Genomic DNA, 23,410 nt, shown 5'->3' with positions numbered 1-23,410 from the left:
ATGATATTCCAAAAGTTGATGAAATACAAGATATGCTGGTGGCAGATGCAGGTAATAATGTTTGATGTTATTAATATTGAAAATGTTATCATTGAAATAGAGGCTAATAATCAACAAGTGCTAGACGAAAACGATGGTGGCCATAACCTTGTAATGGTGGATGTTGCTGCCAATTTAGTAGACACTTTTGACGCGGTGAACGATCGCAACATAGTTCAGAATTTTAAAGGAACTAGTTGTGGTTGTAAGGGAAATTGTTTCTGGTATGTTTTTTCTGCTGAAGAATTTGTAGAAATGCGATACGAATGTGCTGAGCTAGACCATTACCACGGCCATGTAAATAAATTAGACCAAGTCATATTAGGCCAACTTTCGTAGCCTAACGAATGATACAACACTAACCTCAAGATCTCACCGGAAAAACACTGAAAGAAAAAAATTCTCGAACAACGTTCTATCTCAAAGGTAGGCCAGTTTGCAAAAACACATACATGTTTGCTCATAATATTAAAATAAAAAGGTTAAAACGCCTAACCAAGATGTACAACACTTCAGGATTGATTGCCACAGCACACGGAAACACAGGGAAAGTTAAAAAAAATGTTACAGCATTAAAGACACTGAGTTTGTGGTAAAGTTCCTGCAGAACTAATGCTGAACAGCATGCCATTATTCTTCCCGGAAGAAGCAAGACAGTTTACAAACACCAGCTTAAAACTGCTTCCTTCAAGTGATTCTAAAGTTTAAGATTTATGACAAGTATAGAGCTTCATTCACTGATGAAATGCAAGAAAAGCCTGTGCATCAAAAAAATCTTTACTAACATTTGGAGAGATATTTGTCCTGATATTGTAGTTATGAAGCCGAGGTCTGATCTATGTGCTATATGCCAAAAACATTATACATCTGGGGCAGAAAAGGCTTCAGTTTCTGAAGAGATCAAAATGCAAACCTTGGAAAAAATGACACTACACTTGGAAACTGTTGCTAAAGAAAGAAATCACTATAATGACACAATTAAAAAAACTAGAGAGAATTTAGAAAATGGTGACACATCTACAGTGCACTACAGCTTTGATATGGCACAACAAGTGCACATACCAAGCAATCCAATGCAGCCTGGCCCCATATACTTTCTTAGTGCCGTTCAAAGTAGGCATTTTTGGGGTGATGTGCGAAACGAAAAATCAACAGATAAACTATCTCATTCCTGAAAGTGTCAGTACGACGAAAGGTTCTAATCTCATAGTTAGCCTATTTGACCACTATTTGGAAAGCAACAGTTCTGGAGAAGACGTGATGTATATCCACGCTGATAATTGTGTAGGGCAAAACAAAAACAATATTTTGATGGGTTACTTAGCAATGGAGGATTTGCGAACACAAAAAATAAGAAAATTGTGTTGTCTTTCATGCCAGTAGGTCACACCAAATTCGCATGTGATTGGGCATTGGTCTATTTGAAAAAGAAGTTTAGAGTAACTAATGTGTCATCTCTGTCCGACTTAGTTGATTGTATTGAAAAAATCAACACCATCTAAACGTGTAAACTCAGCAGTTATGGTTGGAAACGAAAAAGGTGAAGTAGCTCTAAAAACCTATGACTGGTTACGTTTCTTTCAAAACCATAGTGCCAAAAAGATCGCTCACATTACGCAATACAACCATTTTGAGTTTAGTGTTGAATACAAAGGCAAAGTACACTGCAAAACTGAGCTAGATGGGAACGAGTTTGTGCATCAGATATTCGCTTTACAAGATGGACCACACGGCTTCCCAGATGAAATCATCCCAGAAGGAATGACACGCAACGCAGGAATACTTACATAAAAACATCAGGCAGTATTGTAAAGAGGAGTTCAAGGATACGTTATGTCCTCCAGTAGAACCTGAGCAAGCTACAGAAGCAATGGCAGGTAATTATCTAAAATTTGTAACGTCAATAGATTGTTTTAGGTAAAACTTTTATTGTTTTCATCTAATGTATTAATTGACAAATTCTTCTGTTTAGTTTGTAGAGTAAGTTTACAGAGGAACTTGTTATTGTTTCAATAACATAATTATCTATGTTTAAAATAATTAGATAAAACCAGTATCTTGAAAAATGTTTTTGTTCATCATGACTGGTTGGGGGGGGGGGGTTACCCCATTATGCAAGTGAATTTAAAAAATATTAAAGATTATATAAAATATATTACATATGTATATAACATATTATATGCAATATATATGTAGTTTTATGGTCTATTAAGATCTTGGTTCTTGGTTGCAGCAGCAGATCCTGAGCCTGACAATCCTGCTGCAGTCCTAGGACCTTCAAAGAAGCGCCGCAAGCGTTCAGTCTAACCACTACAATAAACAAAATTTGGAGACATTTGAAAAATACAAATATACCAATCAAAAGACAAAATATAAGCTTTAATTTTTATATAAAATTTATTTCTTTAAATATGATAAATAAATATTTTATACCTCTTTGAATTGTTTAAATGTGTTTTTCTCAAAAATCCTTATTTTATTTTTTAAAAATTCAAACCATGATAACTCGGTCAAATAAACTCGTATCAATATGATTTTTGCACCGAATTGTTAGAAATTAATTGCTTATAATAAAAAATATAAAACACTCAAAATAAAAAATTTGAGACAAGAGGTCCCTTTTTGCTTTCCGCCTCACAATTACTGAACTTTATAAGAGAGAACAAGGAGGTTAGATGCCTCAACTCTACTCCTACACCTCTATCAAAGAAAACGCTGAGGTCAGGTGCCTGAACTCTAATTACTGAACTTTATAAGAGAGAACAAGGAGGTTAGATGCCTCAACTCTACTCCTACACCTCTATCAAAGAAAACGCGGAGGTCAGGTGCCTGAACTCTAATTACTGAACTTTATAAGAGAGAACAAGGAGGTTAGATGCCTCAACTCTACTCCTACACCTCTATCAAAGAAAACACGGAGGTCAGGTGCCTGAACTCTAATTACTGAACTTTATAAGAGAGAACAAGGAGGTTAGATGCCTCAACTCTACTCCTACACCTCTATCAAAGAAAACGCGGAGGTCAGGTGCCTGAACTCTAATTACTGAACTTTATAAGAGAGAACAAGGAGGTTAGATGCCTCAACTCTACTCCCACACTTCTATCAAAGAAAACGCTGAGGTCAGGTGCCTGAACTCTAATTACTGAACTTTATAAGAGAGAACAAGGAGGTTAGATGCCTCAACTCTACTCCTACACCTCTATCAAAGAAAACGCTGAGGTCAGGTGCCTGAAGTCTAATTACTGAACTTTATAAGAGAGAACAAGGAGGTTAGATGCCTCAACTCTACTCCTACACCTCTATCAAAGAAAACGCTGAGGTCAGGTGCCTGAACTCTAATTACTGAACTTTATAAGAGAGAACAAGGAGGTTAGATGCCTCAACTCTACTCCTACACCTCTATCAAAGAAAATGCGGAGGTCAGGTGCCTGAACTCTAATTACTGAACTTTATAAGAGAGAACAAGGAGGTTAGATGCCTCAACTCTACTCCTACACCTCTATCAAAGAAAACGCTGAGGTCAGGTGCCTGAATTGTAATTACTGAACTTTATAATAGAGAACAAGGAGGTTGGGTGCCTCAGTTCAGAGACTGGAGACCAGACAGATGAGAGCTGAAGCCACACAATGTCTCCGTGAACGAAGGCCAGCTGCCGGTACAAACTTTGGCACAGCTCCTGGTGACGTTATCAGACAGAACTTGGGAGTTGGCTGCCTCAGCTTTTCCAACTCACCTTTATCAAGCAGAACTCTGAGGATGGGTGCCTCAGTTCAGAGACCGGAGACCAGACAGATGAGAGCTGAAGCCACACAAGGTCTCTGTGAACGAAGGCCAGCTGCCGGTACAAACTTTGGCACAGCTCCTGGTGACATTAAAATTGTTCAATAAACATTCAATAAAACATGATAAATTATAACCCAAACCATAATTAGGTGTAAGCACAATAAAATTAGAATAAAGATTTCCTAATCTGTCTGACTCTTAGCTCCATGCCCGAAGGAGTCAGTAGTGTAAATTTTTAAAATTATTCAAATTTTAATTAATGTAATAATATTAACCCAAGGACTGACAACTAAATTACCCCTATGGGCAGGCCACTTTTCCAGGTTTTGCAAGGGTATTTTACAAAAAATATAAGAAACCCTAAAAGTTATTTGATTATGCATGGTCATAAATAATTTTTTTTTATATAAACGTCTTTTTTACTATACATTCTTTATAAGTAAATTCTTGTTATTTGAAACTTTTTTTTATGTATTCTTTTGTTTTAGGGGGTGGGACCATACCAACAGAAGTGTTATATTTGTACTAAATCAAATTTCCAAAATAAGAGCTATTTATATATTTTTTTTAGTTTCAGATAATATATAGTTTGATAGGACTTAATTTTTTTATATTGATAAAACTTGCAACAGAGTATTTGTTATGAAAATTGACATTACTCTGGTAACATATTACAACAATAATAGTTATTCCTTACATGAAACAGTATTGTATAACACCAAGAGTTAACAATAACATATATTTATACTGTATAATAATAACAAGTACAATTAGTTATTAGCACAATAAGGATTATAGTTACTTTATAAAGTGGCTTTTTAGCAACAATGTTTGACCGTCCTGCAACGATCTGTACAAGTACCTCGGTTAAACCCAAACTGATTACAAATAAATAAATCATTCTCAGAATCCTTAGCAGTTCTAGACTTTCTAAATAATTCATCAACGAGTTGTGTTTTTCCATCAGCTACAAGAATAGCTTCAAATAGAGAATAGAATAGAGAAATCCTTAGCAGTTCTAGACTTTCTAAATAATTCATCAACGAGTTGTGTTTTTCCATCAGCTACAAGAATGGCTTCAAATAGAGAATAGAATAGAGAAATCCTTAACAGTTCTAGACTTTCTAAATAATTCATCAACGAGTTGTGTTTTCCCATCAGCTACAAGAATGGCTTCAAATAGAGAATGGAATAGAGAAATCCTTAGCAGTTCTAGACTTTCTAAATAATTCATCAATGAGTTGTGTTTTTCCATCAGCTACAAGAATGGCTTCAAATAGAGAATAGAATAGAGAAATCCTTAACAGTTCTAGACTTTCTAAATAATTCATCAATGAGTTGTGTTTTTTCCATCAGCTACAAGAATGGCTTCAAATAGAGAATGGAATAGAGAAATCCTTAGCAGTTCTAGACTTTCTAAATAATTCATCAATGAGTTGTGTTTTTCCATCAGCTACAAGAATGGCTTCAAATAGAGAATGGAATAGAGAAATCCTTAGCAGTTCTAGACTTTCTAAATAATTCATCAATGAGTTGTGTTTTTCCATCAGCTACAAGAATAGCTTCAAATAGAGAATAGAATAGAGAAATCCTTAGCAGTTCTAGACTTTCTAAATAATTCATCAACGAGTTGTGTTTTCCCATCAGCTACAAGAATGGCTTCAAATAGAGAATGGAATAGAGAAATCCTTAGCAGTTCTAGACTTTCTAAATAATTCATCAATGAGTTGTGTTTTTCCATCAGCTACAAGAATGGCTTCAAATAGAGAATAGAATAGAGAAATCCTTAACAGTTCTAGACTTTCTAAATAATTCATCAACGAGTTGTGTTTTCCCATCAGCTACAACTGAATGGCTTCAAATAGAGAATAGAATAGAGAAATCCTTAACAGTTCTAGACTTTCTAAATAATTCATCAACGAGTTGTGTTCTTCCATCAGCTACAAGAATGGCTTCAAATAGAGAATAGAATAGAGAAATCCTTAACAGTTCTAGACTTTCTAAATAATTCATCAACGAGTTGTGTTTTTCCATCAGCTACAAGAATGGCTTCAAATAGAGAATAGAATAGAGAAATCCTTAGCAGTTCTAGACTTTCTAAATAATTCATCGAGTTGTGTTTTCCCATCAGCTACAAGAATGGCTTCAAATAGAGAATAGAATAGAGAAATCCTTAGCAGTTCTAGACTTTCTAAATAATAATAATAAAAAAAAAATATCTTTATTACGTTATCATCAAGATAAGTATAGTGTCATACAATATTACTGAGTAGAGTCGAGTTGAGTTGAGTCATACAATAATTCATCAATGAGTTGTGTTTTTCCATCAGCTACAAGAATGGCTTCAAATAGAGACTAGAATAGAGAAATCCTTAGCAGTTGTAGACTATCTAAATAATTCATCAACGAGTTGTGTTTTCCCATCAGCTACAACTGAATGGCTTCAAATAGAGAAATCTTTATTCATGATCATTGAGAACAAAATATTATTGTCACAAGATAAATTAATAGTGAAAAGAATAAATTGGTTACAAATTAGAATAGAATAAATTTAAACAACGCAACAAAACTTAAAGGTCGAGGATGCAATAGAATTCTTCCATACTGCAGATGGACTTCTTCACCAGCCAGTCATGTAGTTGTCTTTTCAGTGTCTTCAGGAAGTTTGTTAAAAAGCTTGGCTCCAGAAAACAATAGGTTTTTGGTTGTTGTGTATAGTGTGGTGTACCTCCTCATTTCTCAACAAGTTTTGTTTTGAAGCATAAATAAAGACCTCTATTATTTAGTGTTAGGTTTTCATATTTAGTCATATCAATTAATCAAATTTTACGCATTAATATAGTTTTTACTAATAATTAGAATTGTATGTTATTTAGAACTGCTCTTTGCCCACCATTGTCCGATACCATTTTTATTATAAGCCATCTATTTCCACTTATCTTTGTACACACACACACACACACACACACCCACCTGCATTCCAAATCTATAGTGGTCCGATCGTCACGTGGTATGAGGTGACTTCTGCCGACCAATCAGGCGTCCAGGACGCGGACAAGAAAAGCTCCCCAAGGCATCTCTCCAGTTCTTCTTAAGACTCTGTCTCGCTAGGTTGTACGTCAACACCAGCTCTAACCAAGTTCGGGCCGTGTCCCTTTGTCTTGTCTCTTGTGAACCGCAAGCCGTTCTATGGCAGTTAACAGTCCCTTCGAGCCGGACATTATTTGGTTAACGAGCCAAAAGTAACTTTGTCGCAACGTTCGTGAGTGAACCGAAAACAGTGTCAAGTGAAGGTGGAATCTTCATGGTGGAATCTTCATCCCTCAGCAAGGACTCCACCAGCGCAACGTTCCTTGGAATCAACCCAGGTCGAACTACAATCAACCCAACTTCATGTGTGTCGAGGAATCAGACAATGGACGGTGCAAGGTAACAGTGTTTCATCATTCTTATTATGGTCCTTCGCAACTAAAGACAATCTTCTTTTCAACCAAGATTTAAAATCCTCAACTAATTCGGACATTTTTGGACAATTTAACAGAAGAAGAAAATCATTTTAACACTTGTATTTTGCTCTAATTGTGTGCCCTTTTTTCCTAATATTATGTTTTGTGATCTCATTCGTATTTTTATTTTTCCCAAACGACTAAGAGTTATTCCTTAGAAAATCAATGTATGGGCTCCACCTGCTCAGCTATCGAAGTATGAGTTTTTAAATATTAGACATTTTATTGGTCCTTCGAATAATTGCGGTCCGCCAAGCCGGATCTAACATATCTTTGGGTCCTTCTGACCGGATATCACACATTTTTTTTTTTGGTCCTGTCGACCCGGATTTTCATCAGACTATGGAGAAATAAACTTTATTTGGTGCTGGAAAATAAGACATTGTGTTTCCATTGTGTAAGAGACTAGTATTTGTAGCGCCAAAAGTTAGCGTCCCCAAGGGACGCGCGGCCATCTTGAACACTCACCCCCCACTACTCTTACATACCACATTACATTTTTAAACGCATTGTTTGTAAACAAACATTGACACATCTTATACCTTACATCCATTGTCTATACACTACATTGCATTACACTTGCAACATTTATTGTTTTGCCAACTATTGTATCTCATTTGTGATTGTCATAATAATTAAGTAAGAATTTATTATGAGAGGAAATTGAAATATCTTGTATTAGTGTTTAACTACAACGTCTCTGGAAATATTGTGTAACCAATTATCATAGGTGATTGATGATTTTTATTGTGTATTGTTTATTTGAAATATTGTTACATTATCAAGGGTTAATTAATTTCTCATAATTGTCATTGATTATAATTTAGTTGGTTATTTAGTTTGCTGTAGTAATTTCATGTTTTAAGTTAAATATTCACTAACCAATCATGGCTCCAATCAAAGTCAGTACCTATGAAAGGTTGACGCTGCTAGTTAAGAATAGATTTACCAAAATTCTAAAAGAAGTTGAAAAAATAGTTAAGAGCGAAATCCCTTTAACTCATGTTGTTCAACGTACGTTAAACAGCTATCTGAGCGAAGTTTCCAAAAAACGGAATGACTTCGAAGCTAATTTAGCTAGGATCGTGGAGGTTGCAACGACCGAAGAATTGTCCGTGGAAAGACTCTCTACGGATCAAGACGAAATTAACGATCTTTTCGTTCAGATTTCTGGTTTGATAGAGTCCGCTATGTCTCCTGAGGAAGCGCCGTCAACACCGTCGGTACACAGTGAGCGGCAAACCCCCCTAGCGACGCTGTCACATATCAATCTGCCGCGCCTAGAGCTTCACCACTTCTCTGGCGACCCCGCCAAGTGGCTGTCCTTTATCAACTTGTATGATAGCACTGTGCATCGCAACACCGCCTTAACAAGTGTAGTCAAATTCCAATATTTGCTCTCGATTCTTTCTGGCGAACCCCTCGCTTTAATCAAGAATTTCAACATTAGTACAGCAAATTATCTAATTGTGTACAATATCTTACGTCAGCGTTATCACTCAACAAGACGCTTGGTTACTCTACATTTGAATCATTTGATAGATTTACCCGATGTTAGCAGTCAGTCAGTACGAGGACTCAGAACATTCGTGAACACTTTCCATGAACACAGTGAGGCTTTGAAGGTCATTGAGTGTGACGTAACCACACAAGCCAACCCTTTGCTTTCAGCATTGTTACTTCGTAAATTAGATGGAGATTTACGCAAACGTCTAGAATCTTTTAGGTCCTCGAACGAAGAGGAAACACACACTTTGCCTACAGTCAAAGACATAATCTTGTTTCTGAACACAGAATGTAACATGAGTGAAGATGCAGACCTCCACTCGTCAGCAAAGAAAGCTCCAGTTAAAGCTTTCAATCACCGATCTCAAAAGGTCACGCGGTTTGAAGACAAACACAAACCCACCGCTTTAGTAACAGCTCACAATATAAATAGTAGCAGTTGTTTTGCTTGTGGTAACTCTGATCACAAAATCCATGTTTGTCCCACATTTCTAAAGCTTTCACCAGCTGAAAGGTTTCAACTTGAAAATGCTTCTCGTGCTTGAGAGATCATAATTTGCCTCAATGTCAATCATCGCTTACTTGTAAACGGTGTCGCAAACGACATCACACATTGCTACATCTCCAGTCAGGCGCAACTGAGCGAAGTGAAGCAAGCAATCAATACTCGACACGTCATCAATCAGCTGTGGAGCGACGTCACAACACGACTCATCATCGATCGATACCACAGGTGAGAGTAGCGGGAACACCTCCTCCAGCTGACGTCACGAGTCCCACTCCAGTCACGCTGTCTACGACTAAGACGCTGCCACCTGTGCATCCGCCACACCAGTCAACGGTACTCTTAGGTACCATCTTAGTGAAACTAACTGCTGAAAATGGACAATCCCATGTTTTCCGTGGATTACTGGATTCCGGAAGTACTTGTAATCTAATAACGTGTCAGGCAGCCTCATTGCTAGGAGCAAGACGTTATCATTCAAACATTCAAATTGCTGGTTTATCACAGCATGCCTCTAACACACGTGGCATGTTATCTCTTCAAGTCAACACTTTGTCAGGTCAGCTCATAGCTCCTGATCAGGAGTTCCACATCTTGGATAAAATATCTGTGAACCTCCCAAGGGCGAAAATAAGTCCAGAGTTGTCGCATCTAGTTAAGCATTACACCTTAGCGGATCCGACTTTTGACACCCCTTGCGGCATTGATGTATTGTTGGGTGGAACCATAATACCCACTGTCTTCACACAAGAAAATCATAGTTTAGGACCGGGACTGCCACATCTGATCGGCACTCAGTTCGGCTTCATACTTATGGGAACAGCTCCTTGTGTCACCCCGACAGAGCCAGTTAGTAACTATTCGATTGCACTTTTGTCTACTCACGACAACTCGCTTCACACAGCATTACAAAAATTTTGGGTTCAAGAGGAACCGCCTATCATCAATCACAAAAGCATTGAAGAAACAAAGTGTGATGAACTTTTTGATAGTACTCATACGCGAAATGGAGACGGACGGTATGTTGTTAGATTACCGTTCAAAACAGAACCCAGCTGTTTAGGCTCATCTCGAGTAGCCGCAGAAAGACGTTTTGTATCCTTAGAAAGGAAGTTTCAAACCCAACCACAATTCGCTGAACTGTACAGGAATTTTATGAAAGACTACAAAGCAACAGGTCATATGACACTTTTGGATAAACATCACGCCGACGAACCGCACTACTATTTACCCCACCACGGAGTAATAAAGGAAAGCAGCTCTACTACCAAGCTAAGGACTGTTTTTGACGCAAGCAACAAGACCACTTCAGGTTTGTCCTTGAACGACGTGCTACTAACTGGAAGAAAACTACAACCAGACATTTCCAGTATTTTAATAAACTTCCGCTCTCACGCTATAGTGTTTTCATGTGATATAAAACAAATGTATCGACAGATCTTAGTGCATCCTGAAGATCAAAACTTTCAGTTAATCTTGTGGCGAGATACTCCGGAACAGGAGATATCTACTTTTAAGCTAACAACAGTGACATATGGGATGAACAGTTCTCCATATTTAGCAATCAAGACACTCTCGCGGCTAGCAGAGGACGAAGGACACGCCTTCCCGGACGCAGCCTACGCATTGAAGCATCACACCTCCATAGATGACATTGTGACAGGAAGTGCTTCACTAGAATCAGCTATCCAACTGCAAGACCAACTCATCCAGCTACTGGCGAAGGGAGGATTCGAGTTGAGAAAATGGGCTTCGAACGAACCCCGACTTCTGGACAGACTACCAGCTACTCATCGTGAGACGCCTCGCTTTCTGCAGGACTCACAATCTACGCAGTTCTCTATTTTAGGACTCCATTGGGATCCAGTTGAAGATTGCTTTCGCTACAATTTCAAACATCAGAGAGGTAGCTTAACTAAGAGACATGTGTTAAGTTTAATAGCCAGATTGTATGACCCGTGCGGCTTCTTATCACCACTGATAATGGTAGCGAAAAGTTTTATGCAGCTCCTTTGGACACGAGGGCTCCAATGGGACGAACAATTGCCACCTGAACTAGCTGAAAAATGGCTATTGTTTGTGAACGACACACGGGATCATCTGGGTGACATCAAAATCGATCGCGTATTTCCCCTCCACACCGCCAGCAGCGTAGAACTTCATGGGTTTTGTGACGCGTCTGAAAAAGGCGTCGCAGCCGTCATTTTTATCAAGTGTAACCAAATGAATGAGGCTCCAGTGATAAGACAAGTCATGTCGAAAACTAGAGTATCTCCATTAAAGAAGATCACAATACCACGCCTTGAACTCTGCGCAGCACATCTGCTGTCAAAATTAGCTACTTATTGCATTCAACAATTCAGCAATATTACTTTCAATCATGTCATGTTATGGAGTGACTCAACCGTAGCTCTACACTGGATAAAAACACCACCGTATCAGTTGAAAACCTATGTAGCAAATAGAGTGGCAGAAATTCAGAACACATTTCCGTCACGGTTTTGGAATTATGTCACATCAAGCGACAATCCGAGTGACGTCGGATCACGTGGCCTATTAGCATCACAATTGAAAAACCATACACTATGGTTCGAAGGTCCCCAGTGGCTAAAACTGGACCGACAAACTTGGCCTCATTTCACCTTCTTTGAAGATAAAAGGGAAATCGAGAGAGAAACTAAAGAGACTCCTCTGAGCGTATTACAAAGCTCTATTGTTGAACATTGGGAAATATTCACCAAATTTTCCTCTTGGAATAAATTGATCAGAATTATGGCCTATATTTTAAGATTCATCAACAATTGTAAAAATGGATCTTCAACTGACAAATCAAAACTATTGTCTGTTATTGAATTGAAAACAGCTAAACAAAAAATCTTTAAGCTTGTACAGCAAACAGCTTTTTCTTCAGAATACTTGTTGTTAAAAAAGAATGAGCAGTGTAACAACGCAATCCGGAAATTGCAGCCTTTCATCGATGAGGCGGATGTTATTCGCGTAGGCGGCCGGCTAAAACATAGCCATCTAAACTATGAGTCACGACACCCCGTGCTACTACCAAAACAACACCCAGTAGTAAACTTGATTATCGATTACTACCACCGGATACACCTGCATTCCGGACCACAGCCGATTCAGGCTCTTCTCTCACAAGAGATATGGATCATCTCTGCTCGCAGTGCCATACGTTCACGTATTTTCAAATGTACTACGTGCTTTCGTCACAAGCCTAGAAATAGAACACCACTGATGGGTGACCTACCTGCCTCTCGGGTTACACCCTCAAGGCCATTTCAGTCTAAAGGAGTAGACTACGCCGGACCCTTTTGTGCGCGAGTGCATCATCTTAAAGCTCTTAGACAAATAAAAGTCTATTTGTGTATTTTTATATGCATGGTAACCAAGGCTGTGCACATTGAGTTAGTGACAGATTTAACCACCGAGGGTTTTTTAGCAGCATTAACCCGTTTTGTATCACGACGCGGTCTGTGCTCAACAATCTATTCAGACTGCGGAACTAACTTCATTGGTGCAGAATCATCTTTGAAAAAAATATTAAGTGAAACAGTGAAAGCCTCAACGGCTATGGACAAAATTTCACATTTTGCGAGTTTAAAGGGCATAGACTTTCGTTTTAATCCTCCAGCTGCCCCTCATCAAGGCGGACTCTGGGAAAGTGCCGTAAAAAGTGCTAAACACCATCTCCGAAGAGTAATGGGAGAAACAATCTTAACTCTTCCTGAATTCATGACGTTAACGGTTCAGGTTGAAGCCATGCTTAACTCAAGGCCGTTAACTCCACTCAGCGCTGATCCATCAGACCTATCAGCCATGACTCCAGGTCATTTTTTGATTGGGACTCCGCTTGCCGCTCTACCGGAAGCTGACCACCACAACACTTCGACCAACAGACTACGCCATTGGCACTTGGTACAAGCCTTCCATCAGAGGATTTGGAAGCGATGGCATCTAGAATATCTTCATTCGCTGCAGCAGCGCTCCAAGTGGACATCACCACAGCCTAACATACAAGTGGGCGACCTAGTGCTCATCCAAGCTCCGTCACCACCTTTAACCTGGCCAATGGGACGTGTCATCAAAACGCATCCTGGTGCAGATGGAATAGTAAGAGTGATCACCTTAAAAACAATTAATGGTGTTCTCACTAGACCAGTTGTCAAGGTCTTTCCACTTCCTATGGAATGACAAATGTAAATAAACAGTTTTGTTTTCAAGAGTTTTGTTTGTAACTTTGTGTTAACTATGTTTTATATATTTGGTTTTATCAACTTTAGACTAAGTGTGTTATTACCATATGTATCTTATTCCATAGCCAAGATTTTATTTTTTTTCTTTTTCTCTTGAAACCTTATAATGTTTCAAGGAGGCGGGAAATGTTAGGTTTTCATATTTAGTCATATCAATTAATCAAATTTTACGCATTAATATAGTTTTTTACTAATAATTAGAATTGTATGTTATTTAGAACTGCTCTTTGCCCACCATTGTCCGATACCATTTTTATTATAAGCCATCTATTTCCACTTATCTTTGTACACACACACACACACACACACACACACACACACACACACACACACACACACACACACACACACACACACACACACACACACACACACGCACACACACACACACACACACACCTGCATTCCAAATCTATAGTGGTCCGATCGTCACGTGGTATGAGGTGACTTCTGCCGACCAATCAGGCGTCCAGGACGCGGACAAGAAAAGCTCCCCAAGGCATCTCTCCAGTTCTTCTTAAGACTCCGTCTCGCTAGGTTGTACGTCAACACCAGCTCTAATCAAGTTCGGGCCGTGTCCCTTTGTCTTGTCTCTTGTGAACCGCAAGCCGTTCTATGGCAGTTAACAGTCCCTTCGAGCCGGACATTATTTGGTTAACGAGCCAAAAGTAACTTTGTCGCAACGTTCGTGAGTGAACCGAAAACAGTGTCAAGTGAAGGTGGAATCTTCATGGTGGAATCTTCATCCCTCAGCAAGGACTCCACCAGCGCAACGTTCCTTGGAATCAACCCAGGTCGAACTACAATCAACCCAACTTCATGTGTGTCGAGGTATCAGACAATGGACGGTGCAAGGTAACAGTGTTTCATCATTCTTATTATGGTCCTTCGCAACTAAAGACAATCTTCTTTTCAACCAAGATTTAAAATCCTCAACTAATTCGGACATTTTTGGACAATTTAACAGAAGAAGAAAATCATTTTAACACTTGTATTTTGCTCTAATTGTGTGCCCTTTTTTCCTAATATTATGTTTTGTGATCTCATTCGTATTTTTATTTTTCCCAAACGACTAAGAGTTATTCCTTCGAAAATCAATGTATGGGCTCCACCTGCTCAGCTATCGAAGTATGAGTTTTTAAATATTAGACATTTTATTGGTCCTTCGAATAATTGCGGTCCGCCAAGCCGGATCTAACATATCTTTGGGTCCTTCTGACCGGATATCACACATTTAGATTGGGGCAACTTTAAGGATTTCTAGGTCCTTAAAAGCTTTTCTACAGCTGTCAAAATGAGAGAGGTTGGCCATAAACCTTATTTCTCGCTTTTGATTAACATCATCTGAAGGTTGCTAATCGAGGAGCCACCCCATAGAGTGATTCCATATCCCAGATGAGAATCAAAAAGGGCAGAATAGGCAATCCTTAAGGTGGATGATGTGCTGGTTGCTTCAACTCTTGTAAGGGCAAAGATGGCACAGCTAAGTTTTGAGCAGAGATTATCTATATGGCAGCTCCATGACAGACTTTGGTCAAAAACACACCTAGATGTTTTGCTCATCCACTCTTTGTAATTCAGATGGCCCTGTTATGTGATATTTAAGCCTTCCCAGTTTTGATTTAGATGAATTAAACACCAGGTCATTATTTGAACAATATTGTTGTGCCTCGTTAAATGGTACAAAAGTGTTTATTTCCAGGGATTCTACTGATTTATCGCAGGTATCATCTGCGTACATGACAGGATGGCTGTAGTTTGTCAGAGAGGTCGCTTGTAAACAATATGAACAAAACAAGGCCCAATACTGACCCTCGTGGGACTCCTCTTGTAATATTTTGTGGTCTTGACGGAAACAGTGATACCATTCACACTTTGCTTTAACTCGACTATTTGTTCTCGCCCGGTAAGTTAACTTTTAAACCAGCTAAGAGCTGTTCCTTTTATTCCAAGGGCACTGATCTTGATAAGAATAAGTTCATGAGACAAGGAATCAAAAGCTTTACATAAATAAAGAAAGACAGTTGTGACAGTGTTTCCAAGGTTGATATTACCATTTTTTTTTTCAATGAGTTCAGTGAGAGCAGTGATAGTTGAATCGCCTAGGATAATCACATGTTGTCTTTTTGTTATCAGGCCATTGTGTTCTAGTATTATTGAAAGTACTTTTTCCAGTACCTTAGACACAGTTGGTTCTAAGGAGATCAGTCTAAAGTTTGTTATGTCATTCTTACTTCATTTTTTGTATAGAGGATAAACCTTAGATAATTTCAATTTTGAGAGAAAAACTCCCTGCGTCAAGGATTTATTGATGACATCAGTTAAAGGTTGATGATATTCACATGCTTGCAGAACTTTAAGATTTTTTATGAAATTTCACCGTAGGCTGAGGAGGAGGAAGTTTTTAGAGAATTGATGATGTTCAACACTTTATCATTGGATGCTACTCTAAATGAAAGAAGTTCTTTTCCAAGTATGTTATTGTGTGTATAGAAATGTAAATTACCTGTAATGGAGCAGGCTGACGTACGCTGAGGTACTCTTTAGCAGCTTCCAGAATGTCATAGATCTGCCTCTCCTGTATAGACAGATCGAGGGCCAACTGTCCCAACCCATCCAGCAGTGTCCTCTGTAGCTTGTACAGCTGTGTCAGGCGATAAGCGGACCCGGAGTCCTTCAGCAAGCTCTGGCTTGCACTGTCTTGTAGGATTTTGCACAGAGATGGCAGTACCTGTCTGCACATGCAAGTTATTAAATTGTGTTGGCATCTATTATAGGTTTTATAGTGTGTAGTTTTGGTATTCATAACCAAAAAATGATTAAATATGTGTCACAAAAAAAGATTTTATTGGTTTTTGAAGAATAAATTGTCTGATAGCTAGTACAAATGTGAATATAGTCATAGTCATAGTCATAGTCATAGATCTTTATTCAAAGCTGTAATATTATAAATACAGTCAGAATAGTGTCACAAATACAGATAGACTAATATCATCACAGATACAGGTTAAACTATCTAAAATCTTATGTTTACTTAACATAAATATTGTTAATTTAAACAACTAAAATCAACTCAATTTTTATTTTGTTTAATGGCCCAAGTCCTCAAAAAATTCTTCAAAAGAATAAAATGGTCGTGATATGAGATAATTTTTTAATTTATTTCTAAACGGATTGATTCCTTCAATTTTTTTTATGTCACTAGGAATGTATTGAATAAATCGTGTACCGGCGTATTCAGTTTTCTTTTTAAACAGCTCTAATTTATGATTTTCAAAAATTATACCACTCCTAGTATTATATCTATGAGTGGTATAGGTAGGTATATTTTTAAATTTTGTGTAAGTTATTGTATCGTATATGTATTGACTGTAAACAGTTAAAATTCTTAATTGTGCAAATAAATGTTTAACGGTTGCTTGCCATGGTAAATTTAGAATTAACCGTATTGATTTTTTTTGTAGTATAAGAATTTTGTCAAGGTTTTTATTTGAAGTAGCTCCATATACACTGATCCCGTAGCTTATATGGGAATGTATTAAAGAAAAATAAATTTGTTTTAAAGTATCCTGGTTACAAAGGTTTGCCATTTGCCTAAGGGCGTACAGGCCAGATGATGCTTTTTTTATTATGGTTTGTACATGTTGATTCCAGCTTAAATTTTGATCTATTATTAGACCTAGGAAACAAGTTTCCTCTACCTTCATTATATTTTGGTTATTTATCTTAATGTCATATTGAAAATTAAACTTCGATTGGTGTGTTTTAAAGGGTATAAAATGTGTTTTGCCGGGGTTAAGTAACAAATTTTTTTTAGTTAAAAAAGAGTTAATTTTATTCAAACAATTAAGAGATGATGTTTCAATTACCTTAGGATCCTTTCCTTTGACAATTACGCTTGCATCATCAGCGTATAAACACATTTTGTTGTCCTCTGCTACTGTAGAAAGTCCTGTTATATAGCAAATAAATAGTAAGGGACCCAAAATTGAACCTTGTGGTACACCATACTTTATGAGCTTTTTTTCGGATACAAAATTGATTTTGTCTTTATTTATTAAGTATGATAATTCAACGTATTGATTACGGTTACTGATGTAAGAGTGAAACCAATTTATTTCTTTATTTTTTAAGCCTAAATCTTCCAGAACATTTATAAGTTCGTCATGAATTACGCTGTCAAACGCTCTAGTCAAATCCATAAAAATTCCTAAAGGTCTGTTACCTTTATCTAATTCTTCTATTAAATTTTGCACAAATTCTACTGATGCAGTAATTGTTGACCTGCCTGGACGAAAACCATGTTGTTGATTATCAAGAAGATCATTTTCTGACAGATAATTTAACAGTTGTTCATTAACAACTTTCTCAAATATTTTAGAAAACGTCGATAATAATGATACTGGCCTGTAGCTCTCCGGCACCTGAGGATCTCCCTTTTTGTAAATAGGAATTATTTTAGCCGTTTTCAGTTCATCTGGGAATTTACCAGATATTAGAGAAGAGTTTATTGTGTGTGTTAACGGTCTTAATAAATGCCTTATTGCTTTTTTTATTATTACAATTGGTACTTCATCAAAACCAGTAGAATATTTATTATTAAATGAACTGACAATTTTTTTAACTTGCTGTTGTGTAACTTGACTGAATCGAAATACTTTAAAATTTGGATTCCAATCTCTATTACAATAATTTGAGGACCTAGGCACATCTTCATCACCATGGGATATCTGCTGATCCACAACATTGATGAAGAAGTTATTAAAAACATTGCAAACTCTACCTGGATTCAACAACAGTTTTTCTTTATCAAGCAACATAATGTTTTCTTTTAAATTCTTATTTTTACTAGTTTGCATATTAATTAACTTCCAGGTTGTTTTGTTAACGTTACTTGAACATTTTATTTTGTTATCAAAAAATCTTTTTTTAGCTTGAATAATTTTTAGTTTAAGATCACGTTTTTTAATTTTTAGCTGCTTTAAGTTATTATTTTGTTTGTTCTTTCTATATATCTTTTCTTGCTCAATTAAATCTGTTCTTTCGTTTTTAATCTCTTCTGTCACCCAATTGTTTTTGGATATGCAATTAGGTCTTAGACTAGATACTTTAGGGAAACAAATGTTAAAATAGTGCAAAAAAATAGAATGGAAAGTATGAAACTTGTCATTGACACCAGACATATAAACATCTACCCAACTTTCTGATCCTAAAAGTTTTAAGAAAGTTTCAATATTACTTTCGCTAAATTTTCTTGTTAATTCTCTATATTTCTTATGTTTATTGCTATCTGTATCATAAAAATTACCAACTTCCATCAATTGCCCGTCATGATCAGATACTGCTGTGATAATCCCCTCCACTTTTATATATTTTTTATCAATATTGGTTATAAAGTTGTCAATTGATGTTGCAGTTTCTTTACTAAATCTAGTAGGAAAATTAACTGCATAATATACTCCATGTTCAGTTAATATATTTCTAAAACTCTTTAAAGTCAGATTATTATTTAAAATATTTATATTGATGTCCCCAGCGATAATAATGTTACTAAAGTTATTGCAGAGAACATTCAGAAGTTGGTCCAGTTTTTCAAAAAAGTTATTGATTAGACTATTATTTGGAGATCTGTATAGGCAAACAATTACAACATCAACATTTGCAATGGTAATTTCTGAAACACAACATTCAAATTCCTTTTCAGTTATTAATTTGTCAATTGAAAATTTACTTATATTTTTACTTTTGATCCCATTTTTAGTTAACACCATAACCCCTCCTCGTGTAGTTTTAGAACGGCAAAAAAAAGAACTTACTGAGTAATTACATACATTAAGCCGAGAAATTTCATTTTCGTTCAAACTGTGCTCACTAAGAGCTACAACATCGGGATTCAATTCATCAAGAGCAATTTCTAAAAGGTCAATTCTCGTAGGTAGGTATTGTACATTTTGATGGAAGATGGTAATTTTTTTACATTTTTCTAATTTACCAAGTTTTAACCTACATTGTTTTTGATCAATTCCTTTTCTAAAAAATTTTTCCGATGTACACTTGACATCGCTGCTTCAGGTGTAGAAGAGCCAAGTAAAGGGTCAATATCACTCAATTCACCAACCTCACATGAAATATTGAGCACTGACTTCCTGAAACCAACAACACTTTCACTTGTCTCTTGAGGCATATTCAGGGCATCATCCTCCATATTCAAGCTGTCACCAGTTTCCACATCCCTAACTTGCTGGTCACTGCTGCGGTTTACAGCGGCAGATGCAGGCAGTGATGGAAAAGACCTTATCTCCATCATGTTAGGAACATCTGTCGAGCCATCTTTCCTCTCATTAAAAGACGTTGAAGGTTGTGAGAGAGACAAACAGCTGTTTAGGTCAGGTGTTGACGGTGGAGGTTTTAGCTCTTGACTTAAAGAAGACAAAATTAGCTGGCGTAAACAACTCACAAACTTCTCATGTGATAGTCCGTTTCGCAGCACCCCATATGGTTGTTCATTATGAGTGATAACAAAAACTTGTGCATTGGTTGTCAGACGAAATTCAACAAGCTTGTGAATAAAAAGATCAGGAGGCAGGCAGTCCCTAACACAACCCAAAGGCGAGCATATAAGTCTCTTAAGTCCTCTCTCTTTGAAGTCTTTGGTCATTTGGTTAAATGCGGAGATGTAGTCAGCTGCTGTAGGCTTTTTGTGATATATAGCTTTAGTTACAAGTCCGTACACAACAGCTCCATCATCAATCTTTTGTAGAGTGAGCCGACTGTCGACCAGATTTGATGTTTCAGGTTTTCCAAACTTGTTCTTGAAAACAACTGCAACACCTGCACCCAAATGAAAATCTGCCGAGATGCAGTGGGCAAAACCTACTGTGTTGTCTTTTTGGTTTTCGTAGATGGCAAGACTCATATGTTTTTCTTGTACTACTATAGTACCTTCTTGTTGGTTGTTGGTAAAATAAGGTGTTGATGAAAGCAAAGAATTTAGAGTACTGTTTGGAGTGGTTGTGTGAGTTAAATCAATTTTTGGTTCATTCTCGACTACTTGAGGTGGATTATTAAATTTAGGTTCATTTTCAATTACTTGAGGTGGATTTGAAGTGGTTGCGGTTGAACAGAAATCATTTTTAATGTTTAAAAGTAAGTTGTGAACCATGTCAGATACGCTAACTTTTCCCTTTTTATTTAAATGTAGGCCATGAGCAGTGAAATAGTGGCGTGGAAGATCATCGAGGGGCAAAAGCTGCACGTTAGTGGAGGAATTCTTTACTAGGTTTCTTATTTCCAAGTTTATTTGTGAAACTTTTAGGTCTAGGCTCGGCTTGTCATGTCTCATGGGAAAACTACCCAGTACCAAGTTCGTGTGGCTAAGGTAGTTGGTGACAGTTTTAAGTTCTTCTACAATACGCTTTTCACCCATTACTTCTACATTGTTTGCTCCACCAATTACTAGGACACAATCTTTTTTTGTAAAGTTTTTACACATTGAATTTGCTTCCTCAACAACTCTATTGAGTCTTGCACCTGGGCGAACACAGGCAGAAACACTAACTGAGGTCTTTGCCTGTATGAGATGACTGAGCCCTTTTCCATGGCTATCCGCAAATATTAGAAGTTGACCTTTTTCAGGTTGGGGTACCTGTACAGCTGTTGGGTTTGGTTTTAATTTGTATTTTTTTCCAATTTCATTTTCGGTTTTATTTTTGTTTGACAAAGATGGAAAACAGGTTAAACATTGGTTCTTGCTTTGTTTTTCAACGTCAAGTAATAAGTTTTTGTTATCAGACTGAAGCAACTCAACTGTAGTTTTTAAGTTCAATATTTCACATTTTGCGGATTTTAGTTCTTGTTTGAGTATTTTTGTGTGGAAGTCCTCATTTTCGGCCATTTTAGTAAGTAATTGCTTTTCTCTCAGTTTTGCTGTTGTTTGTTTTTCTTCTGACAATTCCTTTTCTAACTGTATACATTTATCCGTCAGTGCATTTAGTTGAAAGTGTATGTCCAAAAAATCTGGAGTGTTAACCCCAACATCTTTCTTGTTTGCTACAAGTTCTTCTGTGGAGGATTTCTTAGTATTATTGAGTTCATAAATAGATGTAAAGCTTGATGATAGGTTCATAGATACGTTTGGTTTAGGAGAATTATGTACCTTTTCCATAGATTTTCTAGTTTTAAATTTATTTCTTGACCTGAGTTCTTCTTCAATTTCTTTTACCGCTACAACAAGAGTTTCATTGGTAATTTTCTTTCCATTAAGAATTTTATGTTTATTCTCCTCATAGTTACTTAGTTCACTAGGCCTACACTTTCCATGTTCTTTGGATCCATAAAAAATTACATTAATTGTGTAGGATTTGCCTTTTTCTTCTATTTTATTAACTAATGCAGGCCAAGCAGGATGTCCTCTCAACTTGACAATAACTAAGTCTTCAACTCTAAACTTACAACTCATATTCAACTGTTTTTATGTTTCTAATATTTTCGGTGTAATTTAATTAATATTTTTTTTTCATTTACTATTCATATCTTTGAGACTTTTCCAATTTAAATAGAATAAATAATTAGATTTAAATAAATAAAAATATTTATATTTGTTTTTAATAAAATCTATTTTTACTTTTTATAAATAAATTATATTTTAAATGTCATAATAATGAATAACAATATTTGTTGGGTGAGCAAAAATATCACTGATCTGTATATGGTTTTGAACCTGTGACCCTCGGAACTACAGTCTAACACTCTACCACTGAGCTATCAGTACATGAAAACTGAAATCCAATATGGTGATGTTATACTCCTGTCCACTATTACTGCTGTTGCCGGTTGTTACTGGCAAAACTCACTGTCAATATCTTATCACTGGTAAACCTATAAGTGCCAAAAAACTGATATTCAAATATGGTGCATTCACAATGTAACCTCTTTTGAGTTATTTTAAATTATATTACTGTAGACATCAGTAGTTAAAAATTTTAAATATGTATAGTTTATAAATAATCAACTTTGTGAGGTTAGCATTAGAGTTTAAAACTTTAACAACTTAGTTAATGAAATCAGCACTTTAAAAAATGTAAACTGATTATACAGTACTTAAAAAATTACTTAAACTTGGACTGTAAAATAAAATGTGTGTAGTAAAGCAAATATTAAATAAGTTAATCACTATCTAAATACTTAGTCCTAATCACTACATACTGTTCCACTTAAAACACAGACTTACTCATTCATAATTATTTATGAATGTGATTGATATCAAGACAACTGAGAGAATTTAGCACATGTTTAAGCGTTAAGTTCGCTGATGAGAATTTAGTATGGATTCATTTTGCGTGCATTTAGACATTTCAAAAATTGTGTGTGTCAAAGTTACATTTATTTTCTGTTGCTTGAAAGAAGAAATAACAGACAGAAACTATATTTTTTAACAAAGCTCTACCATTACTAGCACATGTGTTTTATACGTAGATACGTGCCTATGGGAATATTCGCATTCAGCACCACTCATCGTCAGACGAAAAAGATGATAAAAGAATATGATTAGTATTCATTTATGTCTTTGTCATATCCCTATTGCAGTAAACCAAGAATTTGATGGGTAAACCTGAAGTTATGATACTGCCATCAATCTAATTTTTTCAGGAAGCATATTTTTTCTCCCAGGTTCATACAAAGAAGTGAGTGTAGAATTTGAGAACGATTTTATTATTAGCGAAGTAAAAAGATACATTTTGAATAGCTGGCCAGCTACCGATATTAAGCATGAAATTAAAGCATCTGACATCAAAGTTGTATC

The 23,410-nt window shown here is 36.5% G+C and overlaps 2 protein-coding genes across 2 annotated transcripts in view; both read right to left on the bottom strand.

Moving 5' to 3' along the window:
- Nucleotides 1-23,410, bottom strand: part of LOC124363753 (TELO2-interacting protein 1 homolog) — a 127,879-nt gene that overhangs the window by 5,096 nt on the left and 99,373 nt on the right. The window contains exons 21-22 of the mRNA XM_046819014.1: nucleotides 16,115-16,343; nucleotides 3,774-3,902 (exon numbers count right to left, since the gene is read on the bottom strand). Of these exons, the coding sequence (XP_046674970.1) occupies nucleotides 3,774-3,902; nucleotides 16,115-16,343 (358 nt within the window). The remainder of the gene's footprint in view (nucleotides 1-3,773; nucleotides 3,903-16,114; nucleotides 16,344-23,410) is intronic.
- Nucleotides 16,982-22,193, bottom strand: LOC124363244. Its single transcript, XM_046818422.1, has one exon. The coding sequence runs from the start codon at nucleotides 22,064-22,066 to the stop codon at nucleotides 19,607-19,609; it is 2,460 nt and encodes an 819-aa protein (XP_046674378.1). The 5' UTR covers nucleotides 22,067-22,193; the 3' UTR covers nucleotides 16,982-19,606.

The sequence above is a fragment of the Homalodisca vitripennis genome, chromosome 5 (genome assembly GCF_021130785.1).
Source record: "Homalodisca vitripennis isolate AUS2020 chromosome 5, UT_GWSS_2.1, whole genome shotgun sequence".
Taxonomy (NCBI): Eukaryota; Metazoa; Arthropoda; class Insecta; order Hemiptera; family Cicadellidae; genus Homalodisca; species Homalodisca vitripennis.
Note: the sequence above shows the minus strand (reverse complement) of the source record. Positions and strands in the feature narration are given on the sequence as shown.